Source organism: Ascaphus truei, chromosome 2, assembly GCF_040206685.1.
Source record: "Ascaphus truei isolate aAscTru1 chromosome 2, aAscTru1.hap1, whole genome shotgun sequence".
Lineage (NCBI taxonomy): Eukaryota > Metazoa > Chordata > Amphibia > Anura > Ascaphidae > Ascaphus > Ascaphus truei.
In genome coordinates, this window is record NC_134484.1 from 374,134,231 (window position 1) to 374,160,817 (window position 26,587).

A 26,587-nucleotide genomic window follows, 5' to 3' on the forward strand; every position below is an offset into this window, starting at 1 on the left:
GGGTGTTGGGAAGGTGCAGACCGGGCGTGAATGCAGCGATACGAAAAAGATGGGCGCCAGGAACTTTTATAAGACAAAAAGCTGCTTTATTGACGTACGTTGCACCTGGACAGAACTCGTGGCAAACAATAGTATTCTGAACTTCATTCCCTGGTAGTTCTCACTGCTATTCAGGGGAGGTGCATAACTTCAGGGCCCATCGTAAAGGATATATATATTGGGGACCGCTTGTAGGGAGGCTATGATGCTGTGAGAATTTGCTGGACAGGCAGGTTCTATATGAATATAGGCAGCAGCGTCGGCAACCCGGTGAGGACAGTGTCAGTCTGGCTGCGGTAGGAACAACCCTATGAGATTAGGACAAGCGGCATCCCTCTCCCACAACTTAAGGTCTCCGTTCCCTAAACAGGCGCCATCTTAAAGGGCACGTTGCTAACTCAAAACAACAAAAGCTGACGGGACACATTAATACACATGACATGTACACAAAAAAAAACGATTTACAGGACTCGCAGTGAGGACCCCGGTAACAATTACTAAGAAGAACCTTCTTCTAGAACATATGGGGAGGCTATATATAGCCTTACATTGACATCATATATCACATTATGGGGAGGGGAGTAACCTGAGTGTGCCCACAGTTACCCCCTTACAGAACTAGTAGTCCCCAAAGAGGGGGCTACACTTTGTTTTTACAATGTTTATCTAACAGCTTTTGGTGCTCAGTTTGTCAGTTTCTCAAAACTAAAGGTGACTGAATGTCTTTGTTATGTCCATTGTACAGTCCTTGTATAGCGGTGGCGAGGCCAGCTAGCTCTCTACATAACCCTGTCATGTAAGTTCTAATAAGATGTAGACTGACAGGCTATCCTATGGGGTTTTCCCCCTCCTCATGCTGAATTCCTGAGTGACAGGAGTGGAGTTGACACAGTGATCTGTGATAGCCAATGGTGGTACAGATACTGGGCCCTCCCTCTTTGAGCTGCAGGAAGGAAGTGCCTAAATTATAGCTAAGTTCAGCCCCTTGGGGGGAGACCTTCAGTTAGTGTTTGGAGTAGGTTCCAGCCTGCCCCTGCATGGGGTAGGAGCTTTCAGTGTCTCCTCCCGGCCAGGAGTGAGACATGTGCTCAGCCCCTCATGGGCTGAGGCACTAATCTAATCCAGCGAGGCCTCATCATTACCCACAGGCCCGTACCATCCAGAAGCCAGGGATCCACCCTATCCATTTGAAGCATGCGCTGCAATAACAGCAGCAGTGGCTGCTGAAATAAAGAACATCCTCATTTGTACTTCTGGCTCCGTTGCAGTCTGTATGGAGGGAGTTAAATAAGAATAAGGATTGCCATAGCGGGGACCCCCTTCAGTCATGCTGAAGCCCCCTATGTCTGGAGGCACTGACTCCGGGAAGAACAGAACCAGAAGGATCCCTAAAAGTCTGCCCTGTACCCCCCACACCATTGCCGGAAACTCATCTCTCCTGTACCACGCAGGTACAAGCACCACACCAGGCAGTCGCATAGCCATTATCTCCCAAAGGGGGAGTGAACATGTGCTACACTTATGATCCATCATTAATTAAACAGATAAAAATAAGCATCTGATATGCTTGAGTTCAATGGACCCAGAGAAAAATAAAGTGTATTCATTCATTTTTAACAGAATAAAAATATGTAAAACTGATACTTGCTGGGTGATTACATATTTATGAGGGGGCCAGTTAAATTGTGTTAAAAAATGGACTTGTAATGTGCTGTATATGAATGTACTGTATATGAGCATCGTATTATTATTAGCTGTACTATTATTAATAGTATTATTAGCTGTGATATTAAAGCAGCAATTTTAGATACTGTATTTGTGGTTTTTTTAATTGATTTATTTTTTAAACAGGATTCGAACCAGAGCTTCGAGGGCCCCGGGTTTTATGAAATACTTACAGCTGGGTTATGGCCCTCTAGTTGCACCTTAACTCCTCCAGCTGGGGGTATTAACAGAGAAATAATACCCTGTTCTGTTTGGTTCTGAAGGTATTATTACTTCACTGAAGCAGGAACTTATTTTTTAAATGGCTAAACTGTGTGTGGTTGGCAGTAAAATGAAAACTGTACACCCACAAGAAGTGCGGGTGAATGGAACATTTTAAACAGCTGTTTTGTGTAGGTGGGAAGCCAAAGTGTATGTATTGTATGAGACCTATCTGAGCCAATCACAGTAACCCAGTGTCAACCTGAATGCATAATAACTACCTGGTATAAAGATAATCGTGTCTTTGAGATGTGCTGAATGGAGCATTGGGTAGATTTTACATCTGATACATTTTACATCCCTAGGTTTGCAAAGCTTTTTAAAACCGACTTTTTTTTCTCTCTAAATGTATGATTTTTGTTAGTCTCAAAAATAATATATATGTAAATAATGCTGAGCTGGCACTAGTATTTGCCATAAATGGATACAATGAATAATTCAGCAGTGTTTTTCAAAGGAGCCCTGAAAAGGTGGAAGGAAAAAATTAACTGAAAAGCTGGTTGTTTTTACACATTGGTGAAATGGGCTATCCATCATCACAAGGAGAAAACAGGGAGCACATGGTTTATTAAACAGACATGTGCCTTATGTCTGTAACATTAAAACATTGCATACCAGAACCTGCAGTTTGCACCAACCCATTTAATAACTGCAGCGGATTTTAATGTATTACTTGACTTTATATATCCCTACACCTACCACATTTAGGGAGTTTCTAATCATATTATAACTTTTTTGGCGGGGGATTGATCCTAAGTTACTATCTGGCCTATTCAGTCATGTTGTGGGTCATGATTATCCCCACCACTAAAAAAAAATGCAATACGAATTGTGTAAATGTTACCAAGAAGCTGTTTTTAAGGAAGATAAATATATGAAGCCTTCTAGGCCCTAGCACAGTGGTTTTTCAAATGGGGTTCCCCGGGCAGGACCCTCAAACTCAAAATAGTTTGGGGGTCAATTCTTAAGCCTGACTGCAAGACTCGGGACGCACCAGGAATCAATAAAATACAGTCAGTATAACCTACGCGGGCACTTTGTTCTTGAGCTATCCGTATTACAAATATGTAAACGTGACTGAGAAGTCTCTAGAGAAGAGGATACAGTAAGTGGCCCGAGAGAGAGAGACGAGGGGGGGGGGGGGGTGAGGGAGGGGAAAACGGTCTTTCTCCCCCCTCTCTTGCTCACTCTCCCACTGTCTTACTGTCCCTCCCCCACAATACTCTCCTCCCCCACAATACACACACAATTCCCCCACAATTTACACACACTACCTCCCCACAATACACACAATGTACACAATACCCTTTCCAACCCCATATTAACCACACTCCCTTGGAGGGAGCTTTCGGTGCCGCACGGTGGCCCTACTTCTGGTGTGCACTGCGGGGGAGGAGGCCCAGACTAGTGGGGGGAAAGAAGGCATTACAATGCACCTGATCTCAGACAGGCTATTAGAGAGGGTTGGGGTTCCTTACAATGCAGCTGATCTCAGACGCGCTATTATAGAGGGTTGGGGTTCCCTGCAATGCACCTGATCTCAGACGCACTATTAGAGAGGGTTGGGGTTCTTTACAATGTATCTGATCTCAGACGCGCTATTAGAGAGGGTTGGGGTTCTTTACAATGCATCTGATCTCAGACGCGCTATTAGAGAGGGTTGGAGTTCCTTACAATGCATCTGATCTCAGACGCGCTATTAAAGAGAGCTGGGGTTCCTCAGAATTTCACAATATAATTATGGGGTTATAAAATTATTATACATTTATAAAATTGCCTAGCATGTGACTGCAAAAAGAAAAAAGATAGAATGCTAAAAAAAAACTCACATTCATAACAGTTGCAAATCCCACCCTCAGTTTTGAACATTTCTGTGACATTGAAATAACGCAAAAATATTGACATGGCCCCATCTGCCAATGGAAACTCATCCGTAGGGCTGTGTGCCCAGAATAGTCAGTGGAAACTTAGGTTACATAATACAGTACTTATTCATCAGTAACAAGGGGAACTCTTCCATAGTCACGATCCAAACAGAATGTAAAAATATCACACACTACGTAATGACTGTCACGTGTAATGAAGAAGTCTTCTGCATCCATTTGATATGTTTCATGCGTCATGCAGTTTGACTGGAAAGTCACGTAACTGAGTTCAAACTAGCTGTTTAAACTTCTGAACCTACCAAATCCGATACTCGTCATTCATTGAACTTGTGTCACCTTCCTCTTACAGTCAGTTACAGAAGGGCTCGCCAGGGTCTAAGCCAAGGGCTACATACCCCAGAAATTATACAGTGATTAAAAAACAGTTGAGATACGGATCAAATTACATGCATATGTCATATGTGTCAGTTTACTCAAGACGTGGCTCAAACAAACGTTTCTAGGACTTCAATTAATCACTTTCAGTCCATAGACCGTTTTGCATCGGGTGGCCTGTGATTGCTATTACAGCAATTGCATAATTGAATTCTTCCCTCCCCCTGAGGCCTTCAGCAGAACAGGAGGTTTAAACAGTATATAACACACACACACACACACACACACACACACACACACACACACACACACACACACACACACACACACACACACACACACACACTTATTCAGCAATGTAACTTACCATTATACGTTATTCTTGGCTTTGTCAAACACATGACAAGATGCAAATCCATTTCATCTGCGGAGACAAACTTTGAGCACACCGGGCACTTAAATCCTGTCCAAGAAAAAAAAAAAAATTACAATGTAACAATCATGCTTTGTTCATACAATATATTCATAATTTGCGAAATAACCATATATATTATATATACACTAATGTATCAAATAATACACATATATATGTATGCGGACATATACAGACACATTTATCTCTATATACTGTACATGTATATATTTGGTTATTATGAATTGTGTGTGTGTGTATATGTATATATGTATACATACACACACACGCACACACACAGAAACACATAGAGAATACAATCTAAGGCCGCGCGCATAGTGCCGTCACCCGTCGCCGCTTGCAAAAGTTATATTCCGCTTTGTGGAGGCGGCGCGGGCTTCCGGGCATTTCATTTGTTCAGGGGCTGTCACATGAGGCGACAGCCCTTGAAAAATCAAATATTCCCGGGTTCCAAAGTCCGCGGCGGCAATGTATTTGTTTTTGGGTGGCGTCGCCCGTCGCAGGCACTATACGCATGGCCTAATGGTGCTCCATTGCATTAACAATCCTCACAATACTGCTCTGCCCGTGTTGGAGCTACCATCATATTGCAGCTTTTGATGAGACTTTTTAACTTGTTTTCTAAAATGGCTGTAGGTACAGAATGTTCAATGGAAAGTTCCACTGTTTGTCTGTTGTTCCACCATGGAACACTGATAAGTCTGTGCAAACAATGCCTTGTGTAGTAACATTTTTTCAGAGAGAAACCTTGCTCCATATTTTTCTAGTGTGTGAAGACTTGCTCAATATGTCATGGAGATGCTACTGGTCTTACATTCAGACCAATGCTGAACCAGAGGTTCACTACATTGAAACGCCATACATAAACGATTTCTATAATAATATGTCTTATATCACATCTTTTAATTCCAAAGGGATTTAAATGTGTAGCTCTGATGTGTACATATAGCCACCTCTGTTGTGGAATCCGACTACAGGCAGTCATCAGTTATCCGACACAATGCGTTACTCAAAATGGCGTTGGATAGCGAAACGTCTTAAAGCGAAACACGTTTTCCCATAGGAACACAGTTTAAATGAAAGGTTCCGTTCCTGCAGGCATTTTTAACACTAAAATACACCAAATATTTTACGCAGGCAATAAGATATGCAGCACACACACAAATTATATTGTGTATTATATATAACATAATATTATAATATATTATATAGTACTATATATGTTGAGTATGTGCTCAAAGCTGTGACCATGCAGCAAGCTTAAGCCTATAGGGAACCATGTTAAAAATGGTTATTGAGGCAAAAAGTGACACTGTGTGCTCATTTGCATGTCATTTCCCAGAATCCCTTGCTGCAGTGGAAGTGCTGTATGCTGGGTGATAATGGGGAAAGGCGGGGTTGCAGACCTGCCTAAGACATGCAGATGAGCATACAGTTATATTTGCATATATATATATATATATATATATATATATATATAATATATATATATATATATATAATATATATATATATATATATAATATATATATATATATATATATATTATACATATAAACAACTTTGCAAAGCGTCGTAAGAGTGTTGGATAAGCCGCTTTGGCGTTGTAAAAATTAATATAGGTATGAATTACATAGTGTTGGATAAGCCATTCGTTGTAAAACGAAGCATTGTAAAACGAGGACTGCCTGTACAACACTGCAGACTCTCAAGAGTGAGACAAACTGCCTAAAATATGAAAGCACATCACTATGCACCCCTTTCACCACAACAAAAGCCATTTATTCCTAACGACAGTTTGTGGCTTGGAGCAGTTTACATGTAGCTGAAAGCTTGAGCATGTTTACCCATAAGCACTCTGCTTATGTGAGAGGTTTAGGGATACAGGAATGATTGGGTTAATCATGTGGTCTTTTAATATGATCAAACATATAAGGGGAACGTTGTGAAAATGTGGTAACTGTGTTCTTTTGCACTTTCTAAAACAGCCTTTGTGGTGTTATCTGTTATTCCGTTTACCAGTGCTGGTCATATGAGAATTAAAATTAGGAACACAGACGTTTTAGTGCAAAAAAAAAAAAAAAACATGAGAAATTGCAACCATTTCCTGTTCCTCAGTCATGCAGAGACAGCATACATCAAATAATCCACCTTATCTTGGTGTGCTTCAAGAACAAGTTTCCAGAGCTGTGTTGCTAAACCTCTTTATGAGTGCTCATAATTATTGCGCTGTGCTATTCCGTAGGACACCTTCTTGAACCAGAAAACACACATTGGACCTATTTATTAAGACATCTACTGCCATATGCACCGTGCACCCCAAAACTGGAACAACCTCTCACATCCACCACCAGTTTAAGTTCTTTCAAAACTAAGGCTGTCTCACATTTTAATCTGGTCTGTAACTGTTACTGTACATACGCCTATAATATATATTATCTCTAACTGTGCATGCAATGTCTTGTGTATAATGTATACCCTGTTCACTTATGTAACTATGTATTATTTGTCATCATAACTCTATGCCCAGGATATACTTAAAAACGAGAGGTAACTCTCAATGTATCACTTCCTGGTAAAACATTTTATAAATACAAGTAAATATCACACCTTCCCTTGCTGGAAGACATTGCAGTCAATAGATTTTAATGGGTCTTCCCACACCGGCAGGTGTCTTATGGCAGAACTTGGTAAACATACCACATAATGCATTGCTTTGCAACGTGTTTCACTCAATACACGAGTTAGTTTCATTGTATTAAAACGTTACGAGATTATAGTGATATTGATACAATGTGCTGCAGTCAAGATTTACTAAATGTACACCTGTCATAAACCCAAATTGGTTATACTTGGCGGTTCTAAGAAAAAAAGGCATTTTATTTTTATTTTAGAGCAAAAAGGGAGCACTAAACCATCACAAGCCTCCTGTACATTAGGAGTCAATAGAAAGGTTTGCAGGATTTAGCAGTTTCTTAAAAATCTGTTCCTTAGGCCAGGGACCTTCAAGCAGCAGCGACCCTACTACATTCCTTTGTTCCTTTTTAAGTTGTGTTTTTTTATTTTATTTATAATTAATTAAACCTACTAATGAAGTCTGGGGAGCCTACAGTTCCCAGGAAATATACCTTTTAATAAATTGGTTTTATATTCTCCATTTCAATATATCAAAATGGCTGCTATAGGGCAATGTCATTGGCGCATCACGCATTTCTATCGGACAACCCTGGCAGCCATCTTAATAGTAATCTTAATTTTACCTGCAAATAGAACTGGGTGTGAGAATAGCGCGGTGGGGCCCTGGAGACCCCCATTAGGTTTGATAAAGAAAAACAAAAATTCACACCAGTCCTATATACTAACCAACTCTTTATATCTATATACTTCTTTCAACTGCATTTCAATTAATCCTCCCAAATCTTTGACCCCCAATTTAATATGCAGCTTCCCGGTGCCTTAGAAAAAAGATCAGCTCAATTCAGATGAATGGGGCTGAAATCTTCTCCAGCAGAGGGAACCCGCTTCACAGCAGCTTACATCAGGAGCAGCTTTTCGTGTAATTGTTACATTAGTAAGGGAAGCGTTTTAAAGCTGCAGTTCAAGATACCATTTAAAAAAATAAATATATATATATAATTTCCAATTCAATATGCGCATCAATACAATCTGCACACTGACAAGTGATTAGCTAAGATGCAAATCGATCCATTCTTCTGCAATCAATCGCTTGCTCAGGGCTATTTAATTCAGTTCTTGCACAGCATTGTGGGCAATGTGATTGACTGGAATATGATTGACTGGGCAGTTACTAGATACAATTGGTTCACTGCTAGAGAGAGGGCGGGGCTCAATAGTCAGAGCCTATCAGAAGGGGACAGGGGCTGTCACTTTGGAAATGCTTCCTACATTAAAAATGTCTTTAAAACATTTTTTTTTTTACATTTTGAAATGCTACAAGTATTTTCTCATGGTACAGAACTGATTTATTAAAAAAAAACACGTAGGATATTGCTTGAACTGCTGCTTTAAGGAATGTTTTTTTTCCAAACCCATATTTCATACCATCAACCTTTGCAACACGTGCTGTGACAGATCAAAGAACGAAAGATAAAAGCATCCGCATTAACCCGTTCGCTGCATTTTAAAGCAGCAAAACATGTCGCGCTGCACCGTTTATTTAACTTTTTTAAAAATTATTATTACAGAATTGAAGCTGGGGGGGTCTGTGGAGCCGCATACACACCAGCTCAGGGGAGCCCCAGCTCCCAGAGATACCTCCGGAGGGGGTGCCGGTATCGCATTCGTGTTTAAATGTCCCGGGCCAATAGGAAGCCGCGAGGGATGATGTCACGGCTTTCTATTGGCCCGCTGGACATTTACGCCGCCATTTCGATAGGCGCACATGTTCCCTGGCTGCCGAGATACTGCCAACACTACAGAGGTAAGTACCTCTGCAAGCAGGGGGGGTCCCCAGAACTGAAATGAACGCAGTTCAGCCCCGCAGACCCCCTCCTTCAATCCTGTAATTAAAAAAAAATGTGCAGTGCTACATGTTTTCCTGATTTAAGCCCCAAGAAGGGATGGGGTTGATTGCATTTTTTTTAAACCATACTACCCCACATGCAGAAACATGCAGCTGCCCCAAATACCATCAGTCATAGCTGTGATAGAACGTACTAAAAAAAAAAATATTCAGACAGCTGCAGGAAACCAAACAAAATAATGAACTAATTTTAGGACTATCAATTCTATCAGTGAAGGAGGAATGAAGAATGAACAAGGGAAAGCACAGAAGGCAGACTGGGCGGTTCCACCCAGCCATTGTCCACACGTTTATCTTGATGTGAGGGAGCCCTGGCTCAAACTGGATTAGTGGAGCTTTTCTTGCCTGGCTACATAATTCAAAGTTACAATTTGTCAAGTACTGACTGGTCCTGACAGAGAGACAGTCCAGTATTAGCCAGCTACTCCCGAAGGAAGAAATAAGCTTGCATAACTTGGTTATGTTGTGTACGTTTATTTTCAGCCTCTTACAAACCCCTCCTCCCCCTTTAGTGCAGGAACAGACCTCAACATATTGACCTGCGGTAAACTGCAATGTGTGGTAGACTTCTCCAGTATGATTTATTTTGACAGTGAGCTCTGTGATGCCATTTAACCCTTGAGTGCCCCATGGGGACTGGCACTCTGGGGGAAACATGACGTCCAAAATGGCCGAAGCGGTCACATGACCACATTGTGCCGGAGGGGCTGTAGCACTCGGGCACCATGAACCCTGACACTCCAAGGAATTAAATTGTATTTAAAAGCGCCAAAGGCCTGAAGTAGAGTATTCAGATGAAAACTGCAGCTGTTAATTCTCACTTTCTATGGAGGAGATCCTCTGGGGATATTTTTGTAGTTTTATGTGATGGTATTTGACACAAAAAAAACCCGATAAATATGGCCGCTGCGTCGCCATTACCAGCTTTCTATTGGCCGTTGGAGCTAGGTTGACCCTAGCAGCCATTTTGTGTCCGAGATGCTAAATCTCACTGACAATTTGTCACACGAGGGTGCTGGCTGTTTGCTTCTCTTCAAAGTGACACATGTTGCTTGTTGACTATTAGCATGGAATATATACAGTACTGATTTCCCGATTCCACGTAGTGGAGGTATCTTTCCTCGCTACTCAATATTTCTTAGGTGATATGTACGCGTATCCATATTTGTTTTCAACAATGACAGATCTCTATTATTTAGTTTAAAGCAGCAATCCCTTCAACATTTTGTTATCTAAAGCAGGAGTGGCCAACTGCAGTCCTCAAGGACCACCACCATGTTAGGTTTTAAGGATATTCCTGCTTCAGCACAGGTGGCTTAATCAGTGGCCGAGTCAAAATAAACAGCCACTGATTGAGCCACCTGTGCTGCAGCAGGGATATCCTTAAAACCTGACCTGTTGGTGGCCTTTGAGGACTGCTGTTGGCCACCTCTGATTTAAGCATTGGTGGGCAACACATGGCCTGCAACGGCTTCACCTGCGGCCCCCAACTGCTGCTGGCCCCGGCAGCTCTTTCCCTTTCACCCCAGGAAAAGGGGGCAGGGACGTTGCTTCTGCAGTTCTTCGCTTCTCTCAGCTGCTTGGAGGCAGTACAGTGCCAAATACTGCCCTGCTCCTGTGCTATTTACTGCTTGCCAGTGTAAGTAAGGCTTGTTTTATAGTTCTTGCTGCTGTGCGGGCGCGCCACCAGCGTGGCGCATGCACATGGCGTGCGCATTTAGTTTGTAGGCTACAAGCGGTGGCGCTCGCGGTTAGGGGGCGTGACTCTGTCACAGCGTTAGGTCGCGCTGTAATTGTCTCGCGGCACGGCAGCAGGGCGAACTTACAATTTTATTGTAATTTCCCTGGTCTGCCGCGCCACCGCTCACGGCTGTGCGCGTCCCTAGTATAGAAACGTCTGGCTAACACAGCCAAATATAACTGACGCACGCGTGCACACTATATTACAGGCCTAAGAAGAAGAGCAGGACTAAATTAAGCAGCTAACTGGAGGGAGACGGGAGATGTTCCTACCTGCGGCAGCAACGTCCCATCTCACTGTGCACCGGGGAGATGCAATGTGTGGCTCTTTTTTGGTATCAATGGCCACAGTTGCAGCTCTTGAAGTATATCACGTTGCCCACAACTGATCTTAAGCATGTCCCAGAACATAACTTCCCCGTTTTGTTTTTTTGCATGCAGGAGGCCCCTTGTTTGGGTCTCTCATAGAAGTAAGACCAGCACAGCATGTACTCAAGCAGCATGTATACCTGATTAAAGATCGCTACCACACACATATTGGTCCTTTAACCCTTTCAGAGACCAAAGCACTGCTGATATTTCATCACCAGAGCTACATGGCACTGAACGCCACAGCTATTCTGAATGAAATATCGAATCTCTTTGTCCAATCTACAGCAGTATGTAATATGCTGCCCAAAAGCCAGACATCGATGTGAAGTTCTGAGAATTGTGCCTGGGTTACACGTCTTCAGAAAGGCATAACGCACCAAAAATCTTTATAATAATAGTAATGGAGATTAATTACTATAGGATGCTCACAAATTATATAGTAAATCTGGGGCTGTGTGTCCTTCAGTGCTAAAGGGTGGTATTCTTTAGTGCTAAAGGGTGGTATCCTTCAGTGCTAAAGGGTGGTATTCTTCAGTGCTAAAGGGTGGTATTCTTCAGTGCTAAAGGGTGGTATCCTTCAGTGCTGAAGGGTGCTATTCCACAACAAACCATCTGGTGCTCGAAGACACATGAGGCTGTTCAAATGAATAGGCTGTACGGTGTTCTATGGTATTGCATTGTTTAGTAAATATGGGTCATGTCCCTGCCCAGAAGATTCACATTTAATTGCTTGACATATAGTAGAAAGATAGGTGACTTAACGAAAGTCACAAGCAGTTTACTCTGTGCAATGAATCAGGTTATTCCACTGCAAAACATCTTTACATGCGTCGCTGAACCACTCCTTCAAACAACATAGCATGTAACAGTCAAACAATTAGAGCTATATATAGATATACAATATTAGCTATTTAAAAAGGAGCAATCCAAAAAAAATGTTGTTTGTTTGTTTTTTAATACAGGTTTGAAGCAGGGAGTCACAGGAGCTGAACCCTTTTAATTTCAGCTCAGGGGACCCTCTGATTCAGGAGATTCAGCTATGAAGGGGTTGCCAGTATCTCCTGCAGTTTTCGGAAGTTTTCAGCTTCCTAGTCACATGGGCCAATAGGAAGCCGCACCGGATGATGTCACGGCTTCCTATTGGCCAGCAGGGCCCGAGAGTTTTGAAGAGCAGCCACATAGTGAACCCTGGATTGGCTACCGGCACCCACTACAGCATGAAGTAGGAAGCAGGGGGCCCACAGAACTGAAATGAATGAGTTTGAGCTCTGGAGACCCCCTGATCCAATCCAGTATTATAAAAATAGAAAAATGGCTTGGGTTGCCTCTTTAATAGTTTAGTAAAATTCCCTCAGCTATTAATTTCCTGGAGCAAATCAAAATTGGCACTAACCATATCTCCACTGGCGAGCCAATCAACAGAGGGGTATTTTAGGGGATGTGGTGCTATTGTGGGGCATGGGGGTATTGTATGTGTGTATTGTGAGGCAGGGGGGTATTGTTTGTGTGTATTGTAGGTGAGGGGGAGTGTTGTGTGTGTGTGTATTGTGGGGAGAGAGCAAGAGTGATGAAGGGATTGGGGGGAGGAGAGAGAAGGGTTGAGGGGGGAGGAGTGGAAGGCTTGAGGGGGAAGAGAGAGGATGGTTTAGGGGAAAGAGAGAGAAGGGTTGGGGGGAAGGTAGAAGGGTTGGGGGGGAAGGTAGAAGTGTTGGGGGGATGGTAGACGGGATGGCAGAGGGAGAGAAGGGATGGCAGAGGGAGAATGGATGGAGGAGAGAGGTAGATAGATAGAGGTGGGATGGGAGAGAGGGGAGGGAGAGGGAGATACCAGCGACATTTACGTATTTTTAATAAGGAAAATGCAAGAAGAAGAAAAAAAGTGTACACGTAGGAAAATTTTGGGTGTGGCACGAGTCTTGCAGTTGGACTTAAGAATCGTCCCCAACGCTATTCTGAGTTAAAACTATATTGCCATATAACTCCTGGCTTAGGCCTTTCTTAGTTGAATTTGTTTTACCGGCATATATGTGATAGTAGTTAAATCTTTTGCTAGCAGCAATTTTTGTCCCGGATATGCCAAAGTCCATTAAAAACTTGCCACTAGACTGCCTTAGGCCTCGTTCAGGGTGCAGGCTTCGGAGGGAGGCCGTGCTGTCATGCGAGCTGCCGTGGGACAAGTTGTCAAGGTAGCAGCTGCCCTGTCTCCGAAGTACGGAGTTGACGCTGGCTACAGTTTCAATAAACAAACCAAGTCGTTTTTTGAAGCTGCAGCAGCGTCACTGGGACCTCGGCAGCCAATGAAATCATTCTTAAGAATGATTTCAAGACTGCAACTTGGATCCCTAAGCTGCCGTCTGTAGCCCCGCCCCCTCCCCGCCTCCTCAACTCCCGAAAAAGTCTGCTGGGGAGGATGAACACACATCGCCCAGCAGACTGCCGCCCGCCCTCGCGAACGCCCGCCCTCCAACTCCTGCCTCTGGCACCCTGAACGAGGCCTTAGAAAAGTGAGTAACCACCATTTTGAATCTCTGTCAGCTCTCCTAGTGACATTGGGCAAGTCCCCATTATCTCCCTGTGCCTCGGGCACCACAATTAAAGAAACATTGCCTTGCGCTGCTCCTGCAAAATGCAATATACAGCACTGCACAGATTGTGTGCACTTTATCAAAAACACAAATAATGACCGTTCTCCCTTTGTCCCAGATACTAGTAAATGTAATGATACTTGGTACGTATATAGTACTGGCAGCATACACACTGCTGCATTTAGACATTCACAGGCAAAGTAATCTCATAGACGTTTTATTGGTGCTGGGGGCAAAGGGATAACAAATGACTTGTACAAGAAATAATAACAAAATGTCATCATCAATATACCTGGGCCTGCAATGCAATGGGCCTCTACAATAAACATTTTAAACCCGCTTTCCAGTGTATACTAAACGCACCTCAGATATTCAACACTTTCCCCAAATAGTAACAGTTTTCTCTGCATGCCATAACACAGCAATGATCTCATTTCGTACATAGCTTTAGGTACCAGACTTTAGCTGTTGAGAAGCAAAAGGGAGTAAATTAGAAGCTATAAAATACTATAGAAGCAAAGGTAGCCCTGTATAGACAAGATACTGTACATATTTTTTAGTGCAAAACACACATTCCTCCTAGTTTGCTATTAACCTAAGGTAATAGACCCTTAGTCAGATATGTTTTCCTGCCTCTTTCAATCTGTACTACAACTGAACACACAAAATACTATTTAACAAAGAATGAGCTTTTGTGTGCTGGCCGACACAAATTCTCACTTCTCATTGTGTGCTGCAGAACTCTGCAGATCCTGTATCTGCTTTTACAGGTTTTTGAGGACTGTAAAATGACTATAATTTTTCCCAACAATCTTTTTTTTTTTTAAACATTCTTTGAAATATTAAACAGGGCTGAACTATGGGCTTCTGGGAATATTTTAGCGAGCTCTGTTTTTGTCTTTTCTTCAAACATGTCAACAAAATGTGGTTAACACGAGGGTGGCATATTTGATCAAAACTGGGGGGTACATCCACAGTGAGTGTTAATATACTGAGTATCCTTTGTCTATATCAGATTTTAGCCACCTCCCCAGCAGTGCAAGATATTTGTAACACTTTCCTGTTTGGGATACTGTGTTGCCAATATTCCCAGCAGTTTGAGCTGTAAACTGTAACAATAGATAATGTTACCTTAGTAATATACAGTAAGAATACATTGTAGCTGCTGAGTTACACTGACTGGAGGATTGGTTTGAAACTGAAAGGCAGTCATTTAGTAAACCCTTGGAAGCAGGATTTTGCGGATAATTAATTGATCAGCAGTTTAGGTCATTCGTTTTCAATAAAGGTAATGAAAGGCTGCATATATTAAAAAAAAAAGATCTATTTAAAAAAAAATTAAGCTGCTTGAATTGCCTCTATCACATCTCGTTAAGTGCTAGTAGGGATTTTCAAAGCTCACTAACGACATGTTAATAAGTGCGTTTTTGAGCCATAACAAGCCCTTGCGTTACTATAACGGACATTAGTGCTAACGATTTGAAAAAGAGGTGTTCCCTGTAACAGCCTATGCACACAGCTCTGTTATAGTTATGGCAGGGATTTCACGTTACGTGTAGCTTATAGCTAAAGGTGGCGTTACTCACATCCGGACCCTGAAATAAGTATTGTACAGGGTCTGGATGTGTGTAAGACCACAGTTATAAATGATTTAACCATCATATTGTTATTCACTGGGTTATTTTCCTCTATTGCCTTCTCTTTTTTTTACTTTCATTAAACACCTGTTCAGGGTCTGCATGGGAGTATCGCCACCTTTGGGTAAGAGTTAACGCCATGTTATTTGAAGCTAACACAAGGCAGTGCTAACTGCACATTACGGTAAGCCTATGCATACAGTATGAGATCACCAATGGCCGTTGGTTTTGCATAGCTTTGTGAATACCCGTTAAATTCAGGGAAGCGAACCACTGTAGGTAGGTAACGTCACGTTGGTAGCCCAGATTTAACAGAGCTTTGTGGATCTGGCTCTAAGATGGCTCCTCAAAGTTTTCATCTACCAATCATAGAATCAAAGCGCTGCCAGATACTTCCAGGAGCCAGCGGAGGCATGTATGGGATAATAATATTAATAATATATTTTCCGTACAAAGCGCTGATGTGTACACACTGCTGTACAGCATGACATTGTAAATTCCATTCTTGCAGAATTCTGCAGGCATGGAATTTAAAATCTCATTTTGGTGCCTGAGTCATAGGGAGATAAAGAGATGTGAATTGTTAGCTAATCTCTAAATCTACTGATTTATAAACAATGTTGGTTAAAAGGATAGATACCGAATCAGTGGTTCTATGGCTGGGATCTATCATAGTGGGATGTGTGTGCCCATTCTGGCAGTAACTACAATTCAAATCAATGGTAGTTACCACAAGAACTGGCTCGATACCCTGCCTTGTGCTTAGGGAAATCCTAGTCGCGTTACTGCTTATTTTGTATCCCAGAATCCCATGTTGTCTTATCTTTACTGTGTATTGACTATCCCTTCAAAGTGAGGACAGTGACAATCAGGCTGCAATTAAAACGTCATCTGGATCTATCTGCTCTGTAGTTAAATTTCTTGAAGCAGGTATTTTCAGGAGTACTTTTTCCCGCTTCAAATAAAGGATGTTTAGGAGGCGCCTGTAGAAATGGGGAGGGATGTCCTACATTTTTGGGGGTAGATCCTCAGGAGTGCATTAAATATTTATCAATGCGTTAAATGGGGGTTAACGTGATAAATTGTAATGCATAATGCATACGTTATCATTACGATGACAGTGCGTTAACCGGAAAACTATCAGATTGCTAACTTTTAACATCTGGCTTACTCATATGCTAATAAAGGAGCCTTAATCTAACAACGCAGATCCACAAAGCTCCGCTCATGTTGGCACATGGAAATAACGCTGCCATGATTATGTCATACCAAAACCAGATGATTATCATAGCGTTATTAAGTTTAAAGCCCCTGCGTCACATGGGCCAATAGGTGGCCGAATCACAGGACATCACGGCTTGATATTGGCCCCGTAGGGAGCTGAAGCTTTGAAACTCCGCCATAACGTGAACCCTGCTAGCCGAGTGGGGCAGCTACTGACACCCCATACAGTATCTCCAGAAGCTGAAATGAATGGGGTCCACCTCCAGAGACCCCCCTGCTTCAATCCAATGAAACAAATATTTTAATTCAAAAACGGCTTGGATTGCCGCTTTAAATTGCTTCTATTGCACACGTTGGCAGAAAATTAGTTAAATCAAATTAGAGATAAGGCAATATTATTATGGGAAGAGTTAACATAAAGAATGTTAGGCATGTTATTGTATTAGCTCCTTGCTGAAATTGCTCAATGCAGTTAAGGAACAGTGTCACACGGGCTCATCCTTCATGCAAACAGATTTACAATAGATAGGGATAGGATTACATTAATACTTGGATGACCTCATAATACTGACCTTCACTCCTTCCCCATAATAAAACACACATACATATATATATATATATATATTTATATAATAAAAAATAAATAGATGATACCGTTCTGTGGCTAACTAAATGCTTTTATTTGTGCGAGCTTTCGAGATACACTGATCTCTTCTTCCGGCGATGTTACAATGGATAAAGCAAGAGAGGTTTTTACTTAAACAGTGCATCTTGGAATGTATCAGACTGAAGTCTATCCCTCCCCCCTGTGCAGTATGCGATTTATGACTTAAGGTGTTAAATGGTCCCTGAATGTTACTGATGTAAGAGTGTGTGTAAATATAAATGTATAAAGCGCCCACAGTGAATACAGCGCTTTACAAAAGGTGTGTGTGGAGTGGGAGTGTATACCAATGGTGTTAGTGTAGAAATGTAAGAGGGTGTTGCATTACTCTTAATGTGTGTAGATACAGTACTATGTGGTCCCTGTTGGTATATAGGGATAGAATTACATTATACATGTCATGATCGGGATATGAGGGGTTAATGGGATCTGTGTATATGTTGATCCGCATCCCCCTGCTTCAGCAGAATTGTCCCCGGTCTTAGATTTATTTCTCCAGCAGTCTGTGTTATATTTCTGTATGTGTATAAATCATGTCAGGAGGGAAAGGGTTAACCATATTGTGTGTATGTGGATCTGCATTTCCCCACTTCAGCAGAATTAATTGCTATGTTATGTATTAACATGAAGAGAGGGAGAAATTGTATTGTATTGTATTCCTGACAATGGATAAAGTGAAAAAATTATAACTTTCATTGTATACATGCTATAACGGTGATATTTGGACACAAGTTAAATCCCACCTATAGCAGGCGGCCCAGGGATTGTTAACCCCTTCTTACCAATAGAAAGTATGATTTCCCCATGTTATAGTTTATGCCATATTTTTATTCAGAAAGGCAGTGTGAGTTATATGAGTCCTCTGATGTGTTAATGAGGCCATATGCTGATCAAAGGAGGCTACTTGAAAGGCTTTGTTGTGGAGAAGTCCCTCAGAGGTGAGAAAAAGCCTGTACATCAAGGGAGGTGACTCGCCACATTGCCTATGCAGCCAGCTCTCACAGATGGATACTAACCATTGTGACCTGTCAAACGTAACACCCTATATGAAAGACCCCTGCCCAATAAGCATTTTTGCTAGACAGGATGGCAACGAAGGCATCAGGTCATAGTTTTTTTATAAATGGGCTGGCCAAGTAGCTACAGGGGAGGGGTGTATTAATGAGGGGCTGGGTAAACCCAGCTTCTCGCGTTACCTGGCAACCTGTGATTGGGACAAGATAATTGTTCACCAATAACTGAACTGCCATGTTAGGAATGGGGGGCCTGCATCTATATAGTTGCTTGCACCCCTTATTCCTGTGCTTGTCGTGACCTATAACAACTAAGGAGCTGCTATTCGGCTGAATATCTCCTTGTCCAACCCCAGTAAGTGTAAATATTTCTGTAATGTTATTTGCTTGATATATTGTCTGTTCTGCTCAAAGGAAATAAACTCATTCAGTTTACTATATCCTTGTCTTGTTCAATCTGGCAAAGTTATTAGATATATTGTCTGTTCTCTCGTGACAATACATATGTATGTGTAAGAGACAGCTGTGTGTGCATTCATATAGCGCAGTATGTATAGACAGCCTTTAGCACTCATGGGAAGAGATTTCTCTTGTGCTCGGCTAACACGGTACAGATACCTCTACATACATATACATACATACATTGCAAAAATAGAAATCCTACGCGTTTCGTAGCGTTGACGCTACGTCATCAGGGAATACAAACATTCATTCCCAGAGGCGCTAAATACCCAACATGCTTCCGCCATTGGTTGGCTAATTAGCCTAAAGCAGACAACCGGGTCAGCAGAGTGGCAGTAATGTTTGTATTCCCTGATGAAGTAGCGTCAACGCTACGAAACGCGTAGGATTACTATTTTTAAGCTAATGCCATCATTGTTTTTAGTCTCCCTCAAGTTATTTCGTTCCACTGCGCTATTTTGCTGCTAACTCCGCGTCTGTGACGTATAGTGTGACGTCTCGCGGAGGAGTGACCGCTTTGCAGCGGAGACTCTGCTGGCTATCTTAGCACATTCGCATTACCATTTGTGCGTCTCATTGCCGGCTAATCCATCCCTGCGACGCGTCACGGAGGAGTGACTGCTTCCAGCGGAGACTGTGCCGGTTCACTGAGCACACCTGAAGTGTTGCGTTTTGGGTCCCATCCTATGCATATGCCCTGGACTGGTGCTATAGTTGGAGAAAGTATAAACTTTGTTCCTGCAACAACGGACTATATACCACTTTGGAACTCTGAGACCATCTGATGTGGGGAGCTCTCTTTGCTGAGACGGATTCTCTGTGACCGATTGATTACACCATCTGTGGGAGTGACTACTACTCACCAAGAACCGGGAAGGAGTCCTGAGACGATTATGGGCCATTTACCAGAGGGATTTGTTCCTGTATACAGCTCTGAGTTCTGCTGACTGGTAACCTGTGTGTTTTACACACTGAATGCGCATGTTTCTTCTCTTTGATGTACGCAGAATATTTACCCTAATTTTATTGTTAATAATACTTTGATATACTTCACTATTTGCGTTCTTTGCGCTGTTTTTTGTCTCCGTCTCTCTAGTGTTTGGGGCTGCGGAGCCACCCCTTCTTTACAGCTGAGGACGCACTCACAAGATTTATTTCACGGTTCTGTGTATGTATTTCAGATTACTGTGTTGTTCTCACTAATTAGTTAGAGCTTTAGGGTATGTGCTAGTTGCACATTCATCAATTGATTTTTGTCACATCACTTTTGGTTGTTTAGCTGCGCACTTAACTTCTGTACTAGTATACTCTATACGTGTTTAATACCAATTTCTTTAACTAGCAATCTTACAGTATATCCACTTACTATATTATGACTGTTCCATCTAGCGTTTTCACGTGAATAGAGTAGCTAATGGTTTGTATATTTACTAGTAATTATACATACACACATATATAAGAAAAAAACACAGAAAAGCGCACAACCTCTCATAGTATAGTATTTCGTACAAAATGTATTGAATAAAGGTACAGTGGTAAGATATGCACGTACAAAAATAAGTTAAAAGCAGTGGGTCGAAAACCGTGTAACCAGGAAGAAGCCACGAGTTATACGGTTTTTGACACACTGCTTTTAACTTATTTTATTTTTGACCGTGCATACAGTATCTTACCACTGTACCTTTATTCAATACACTTTATACAAAATGAGAGGTTGTGCGCTTTTCTGTTTTTCTTCTTTTGGATTTGGATGCCCTGCCATCTCATTGTGAATAGCAGCAGACTCTCACATTGCCACAGGGAGGCCTGTTACATTTATTTATTTCATTTGTTTCACATTCTCATTTGCATTCCCACCTGTTTGTTCTCTTTCTTTAGACCGTTTAATGCAATTTATTTTATCACGAATACACTGTATTTGGTCAGTTTGTTGACTATCACTATATCTCTACAGGTGTACACATTTTGTGCGCTTTGGACCTTGTTCTTAGTCTTTCATTATATACACTATATGTCATTTTTAAAAGTCCCAAAAATAAAATAAAACCCAAAATAGTGGAATGTAGTCCTTTGAGCCGGTCCCTTTATAAAGACAGATACCTCAACCAGTATAGGTTTAAAGTACTGTAATTCAGCAGTGGCACTGTTCCTTTGTCCCCTTGATTGCCATAATGTCAAATAACGCTATTACAATGATCACATGGCCCTTGATCCCTTCCTGCACGGCCATGAACACAAGTGGAAGTCCTCATGTTTAATTCACAATGCATATGTCTACCTAAGGCTGAGTCCCCGCTGGTGCTGAGCGCGCTCATGCTTGGAGAGCGCTCCAAACATGAGCGCCGTGTGTCCTCCGATTTCCGCAAGTGTGCGCGGGGGAGGGGGGGAAGGAGGGGACGGCGGCATTGGGGCCAGCTGAGCTCACGGTTAAGTATAGGTTTTTTGTTTTGGTAATCGCCAAACGCGGGTCAGCGTGTGCCCGCGCACGAGCACCGCGCGGGCAGGAACTTACATATTTATATATATATGTAAGTTAACGTGGCAAGCGCCGCCCGCTCAGCGCTGGTAGGGACGCAGCCTAAGAGCCGCACACGCAATCAGAAGAGAACACCAAACGTTCTCGGGAATGTCACACAGGCTACGAGTGTACTGATGTTTGTGCCATTCGTGGGGCTACTATAATCAAGGGCCAAGAGGCCGCTCTGTACACAGGTCCTTCCTGACAAGGTCAAAAGACCCCAATGAGTGAGGTTTGGGATGTCTAGGTTTAGTAGGGGGACGGGGGGGAGACACATCTATGTGGAAAAAGTCACATTTCAAAGAATGACCTTTCATAAAACCACTCTGGGGTCTCTTTTCTAAAGTACCCCAGATGCACAACTGGGGGCACCGGTGCAAACAAAAATCTGAACCGAATTTATAAAAGAAAATTAATTCCTTTTAAAAGCAATTGGCGGTTTTTCCTTTCTTTGATAAATCTGGTGCGATTTTGCCCCAGGTTTGCAGCCGGGTGACATTAGGAAATAGGCCTCTTTGAGTGAAACTTCGCAGGCCTACTCTCACTCCTGCAAGCTGTATATCTCATCTGGTTTATAACATGACCCATCACTGACCCATCACTGACATCCCATTTCACAGTATTGATTTTATAGTTATTGATTACATTTGACATAACATGAGCATATATTAAGAGGCGCTGCTGAATCTCCACAACAGGCAGGCAATGTCCAATCCATCCCTTCGCAGCTGACCAACAATGACCCGTACTGAGCAACATGTAAAAAGTTTCTATCAGGAACATCAAGGAAGAGCATCAGGGAGATCCCTTCATCTTCCATGGACTTGCATTGGGCTAGCAGAAGCAGCATTGGGTTCATTTTCAGGTAACCACCAGCCAGCAAAAGACCACACACAAAAAAAGGATAACTCACACCATTTTGTTGGCAAATTCTAATATCTTTGTAAAAATGAATTGTACATGTTTGTAAATTTGTAAAAAGCCTCTTGTGCATAGTGTAGTTACATAGTAGATGAGGTTGAAAAACGATATATGTCCATCAAGTTCAACCTATACTAAATGTAGACAATAGATACTTTATCCTATATCTATACTTCCTTATTGATCCAGAGTAAAGCAATCAGGATCAGCATCCTTCCCATGTTTACTTATTTGGTATATCCGTGTATACCTTCTCTTTCTAAAAAGATGTCCAACCTTTTTTGGAAGAAATCTATTGTATCTGCCATCACAGTCTCAATGGGTAATGAATTCCAGATCTTAACTGTCCTTACTGTAAAGAACCCTTTTCTTTGTTGCTGGTGAGAACCCCTGTCCCCCAATATATTTGTATAAAGTTATCAAATCCCCTCTTAGACGCCTCTTTTCTAATGTAACAAATTTAATGTACAATATCGAGCCTCTCCTCCTAAATCAGATTTTCCATCATATTTATTAATTTGGTGTCTCTTCTCAGGACTTTTTTTTTAGTTCCACAATGTATTTTCTAAGGAGTGGTGCCCAAAACTGTACTCCATTCTGTATTCACGGTGTGGTCTTACTAATGCTTTATAAAGGGGCGTAATTATGTTTACTTCCCTTCCATCCATTGCCCGTTTAATGCAAGATAAGATTGTGTTTGCCTTTGCAGCTACTGCGTGACATTATGCCATCATTACTCTCTCTTGCAGGATATGCAACAACTTTACATCAAACAGACTGCGATAATGCCAGAATTTTTATATATACACCGTACAGCAGGAGGACAAACAGAAAAACAACAGGTCCCCAGTGCTATATTGTATAGTATACTACCTGCAAGGGTTATTCAAAAATAGAAAATCCGCAGCACAGCTAGAAAGAAGGTGGGACAGAGGGCCAATATCAAAAATGTATTAAATTAAAAACATATAGACAAAAATCCTGACAGATTCTCTGAGCTCCAGAATTCTGGGCTGATCACAGTCCTGCTACTTCTAGTATAGTACCTGGTCATTGTGTGACCTGTAACTGGAATGGCCATGTCACGCAAGACTGTGCACTAATGACCTACTAAAATTTGAAGCTTAAAATTAATGCACAGTGAGAGGAAAATACTAGTACTGTATTTACTCTGCACTGCTATTGAACAGTTCAAGGTAATGTCCATAAAAAAATAATAAAAAAAGAGACACTAGAAGATGATATAGGAGGTTCATTGACTTCAATGAGAGTATCGATGCCACAGTGCCTCCAATCAGCACTACTGCAGTGCAATGCATAAACCCCTTAATGTTCATGTCTTGGGAGGCTGAACGAATTGCTTTTAATCCATTCACTGCTAATCCATTCACTGCTCCTCAATCCACTGCTACCCCCTTTAAAGCAACAGTCCAAACTGCCAATTTTTTATTTTATTTTTTTCCCCTTTAATATGTGCAACAATACGATACACACAATAAGTAATTAGCTAAGTTGCCGATCGATACGTTCTCCCATGACCGTCGGCGAAGATTCGGCTCGGGTGTTCACTTAATGGCTTTCAGTGCAGCAGCAGAGGACCAAAGATGCAAAGTTCTGTGGGGAAGATCATGTGACCAGGCAGTCACTAGATACAATTGGTGCACTGCTAGAGAGAGGGCAGGGCTCAAAAAGGGGTGTGCCAGAGCCTGTTTCAGAAGAGGAAGGGGATGTGACTTTGTAAATGGTTGCTATAGAAACTAAAAATGTTTATTACATTATAATACAAGATAAAAAGGGGTAGAAGGTAGAGCACTGCAAAAAAAGGGGGCAAAAATAACTATTTATAACATTACATTATAATACATTAAAAATGGCATTCAGATTTTTTTTTTTTAATGCTACAAGTATTTTCTCATAGTACAGAACTGATTTATAAAAAAAAACACACACATGTAGGATATTGCTGGAACGGCAGCTTTACCAGTGAAAGGAAGGGAGTTAATTAGTCTTCATTTAATAATGAATTTATTTTTATGTTATATGTATGTATAATTGTGGCAAAATATATATGTACATATGTTTCAAATAGTAATATTACTACTGAAATGCAAGGGGGTAGCATCATTTCGAAGTAAGTTTGTTCACAATCCCCCGAACCAACCCCTCAACCCTTTTTTTGTTACAGGATTGAAACTAAGGGACCTGCAGAGCTGCGCCTCAGTATTTTCAGCTCTGGTACATGATATATTGTTCGATATACAGTACTAAGACAAGCCGGGTTTATTCGTAGAATCACAATGAAAGAAAAACAAGACTGCTAAGAGGATTCAACCATTGGTGGTGTAGTAATCTTCAAAGCCGTTTTTCACTCCCGAATGAATGCCTGTGTTTTTGTTTTAAAGTTGTGTATTAGCCTTTAACCGCCAGAGACATTTTCGCGGCTGAGTCATGTGATTGCTATTACAGCCATCACATGACCCATTTCGCTCCCTTGCTCCCAGGAGACCACTGTAGAACAGCAGAATATCATGGCCTGCTGGGCACTGCCAAGAGGACGGGTGGATATTGAATCTTGCGCAGCTACTGGAACAGAAAGGATCAAGGGCCACATCTACTAAGAAGTGCTACTCCATGAGGTACTGCTTGAAGACACATTCAAGTGAATGGACCAGAATGGACTAAGAGATGCTTGGGAGAGGTCTTATGGCGTAGCACTGCTTAGTTACACGTGGGCCCAAATGAGCAGCTGACCATGTGGCAGATTTCTACACTTGAGCAAAGACAATATTTCCGTCTCCATGCTTTCAATCATAATACTGCACATACACAAAGTCTAGGATACAAAAGAAGAGCAGTCCGCCAGACTGGTGAAAAGTTTCATTATATTGCTAATTTGAAAACATAAATGTGAATTTCCAAGTAATGGTTACTCAGCCACAAAAAAAAAAGACAAAAAAACCCCTATGAACAACAAATGGGTTGAAATGATTACAGTCAAGTCACTTAAATGGACACATTACACTTCCTCCCTGTTTCAATCCCACAAAGGGACTTTCCTCAAGATAAAATCCTATTTATTTCCTCCATCAGATGAGCGAGACCTGTATTGTTACTCAATACATTGTTTTGTTGTCATGCAAAACTTTCGACACCCAAAACCAACGTCTTAATATGAATCCCTTGAACATTGGTGAAACGGAAGAAAAAGGAAGCAAAAAAGTAATAAAGCTGGTACCACTTTAATGACACAATCCTTTTTTCTCACCTGATATTTAGGAACATTTGATAACCCTTCGAGAGCTGGAGGGGCCCAGGAATATAATGTTTTACAGTTTAAAGCATTGGAACGGTTAAAAGATTAATTTTCAGAGATTCCAGTCAAATCCCTTAATATACTAATTTATAGGCATGTTATCAAGCAACTTTTAGCTACAGTACTTGTTTGGGATTTTTTTTACCTGTGGATTGCCATCTGTGCGCTTTGTAAACTAAAGCGATGCAAAACTAGCTTTTGACATCAGCCAAGGATGTCAAATGGCAAGACAACAGCCCATCTCCATCCCGTGTCAATTACAGACATAGTGGCAGGTAAATCCATGTAGGCGGATCAGCAGGCATGCTTCAGTAAACAACAAAAAATCAAATATATATATATATATATTTCACAAGTATCCGATCGTCACGCTCAGCATCTCCTACAATTTCTTTCCACCCGTCCTACTGTAGATCGATAAAAAAAACTCTACATGGGGTGCGTCCCGTTGGTGGTCGGACTGTTTCATTTCTAGACTTTTGATCCCTTTTTGACACAATCCATATGGATTGTATTTCAATTAAATTACATCCTGCGCATATCGACGGCCTCCTGCTAGTTTTATAATACACACAAATATTAAATGCCATTACATTCTTGATATTGGTATTGTTTTAAAGCCAGAAGAAATGTTTCTTTCCATTTTTTAATTAAAATCTTTGTGGGAGATGTTTATCATGTTGAGCACCAGCTGCCTGGTGCCTTTTAGTCCTTCTCCTTACAGCCGTAAAAAGCTTGACTGGGGTAGGCCCGTTAGGCCCGAACTGAGGAACAAAGACAACAAACACTGTCGTGGAGGAATAAGACCACACATTTTATTAATAGTACAACACAAATTATAACTTAACCCCAGACTGGCCAATGCCATGTCGAAAC

The 26,587-nt window shown here is 41.6% G+C and overlaps 1 protein-coding gene across 1 annotated transcript in view; it reads right to left on the reverse strand.

The window, feature by feature from the left end:
- ZNRF2 (zinc and ring finger 2) overlaps positions 1-26,587 on the reverse strand; it is a 151,135-nt gene that overhangs the window by 39,455 nt on the left and 85,093 nt on the right. Inside the window, exon 2 of the mRNA XM_075587070.1 lies at positions 4,654-4,749. Coding sequence (XP_075443185.1) covers positions 4,654-4,749 — 96 coding nt within the window. The remainder of the gene's footprint in view (positions 1-4,653; positions 4,750-26,587) is intronic.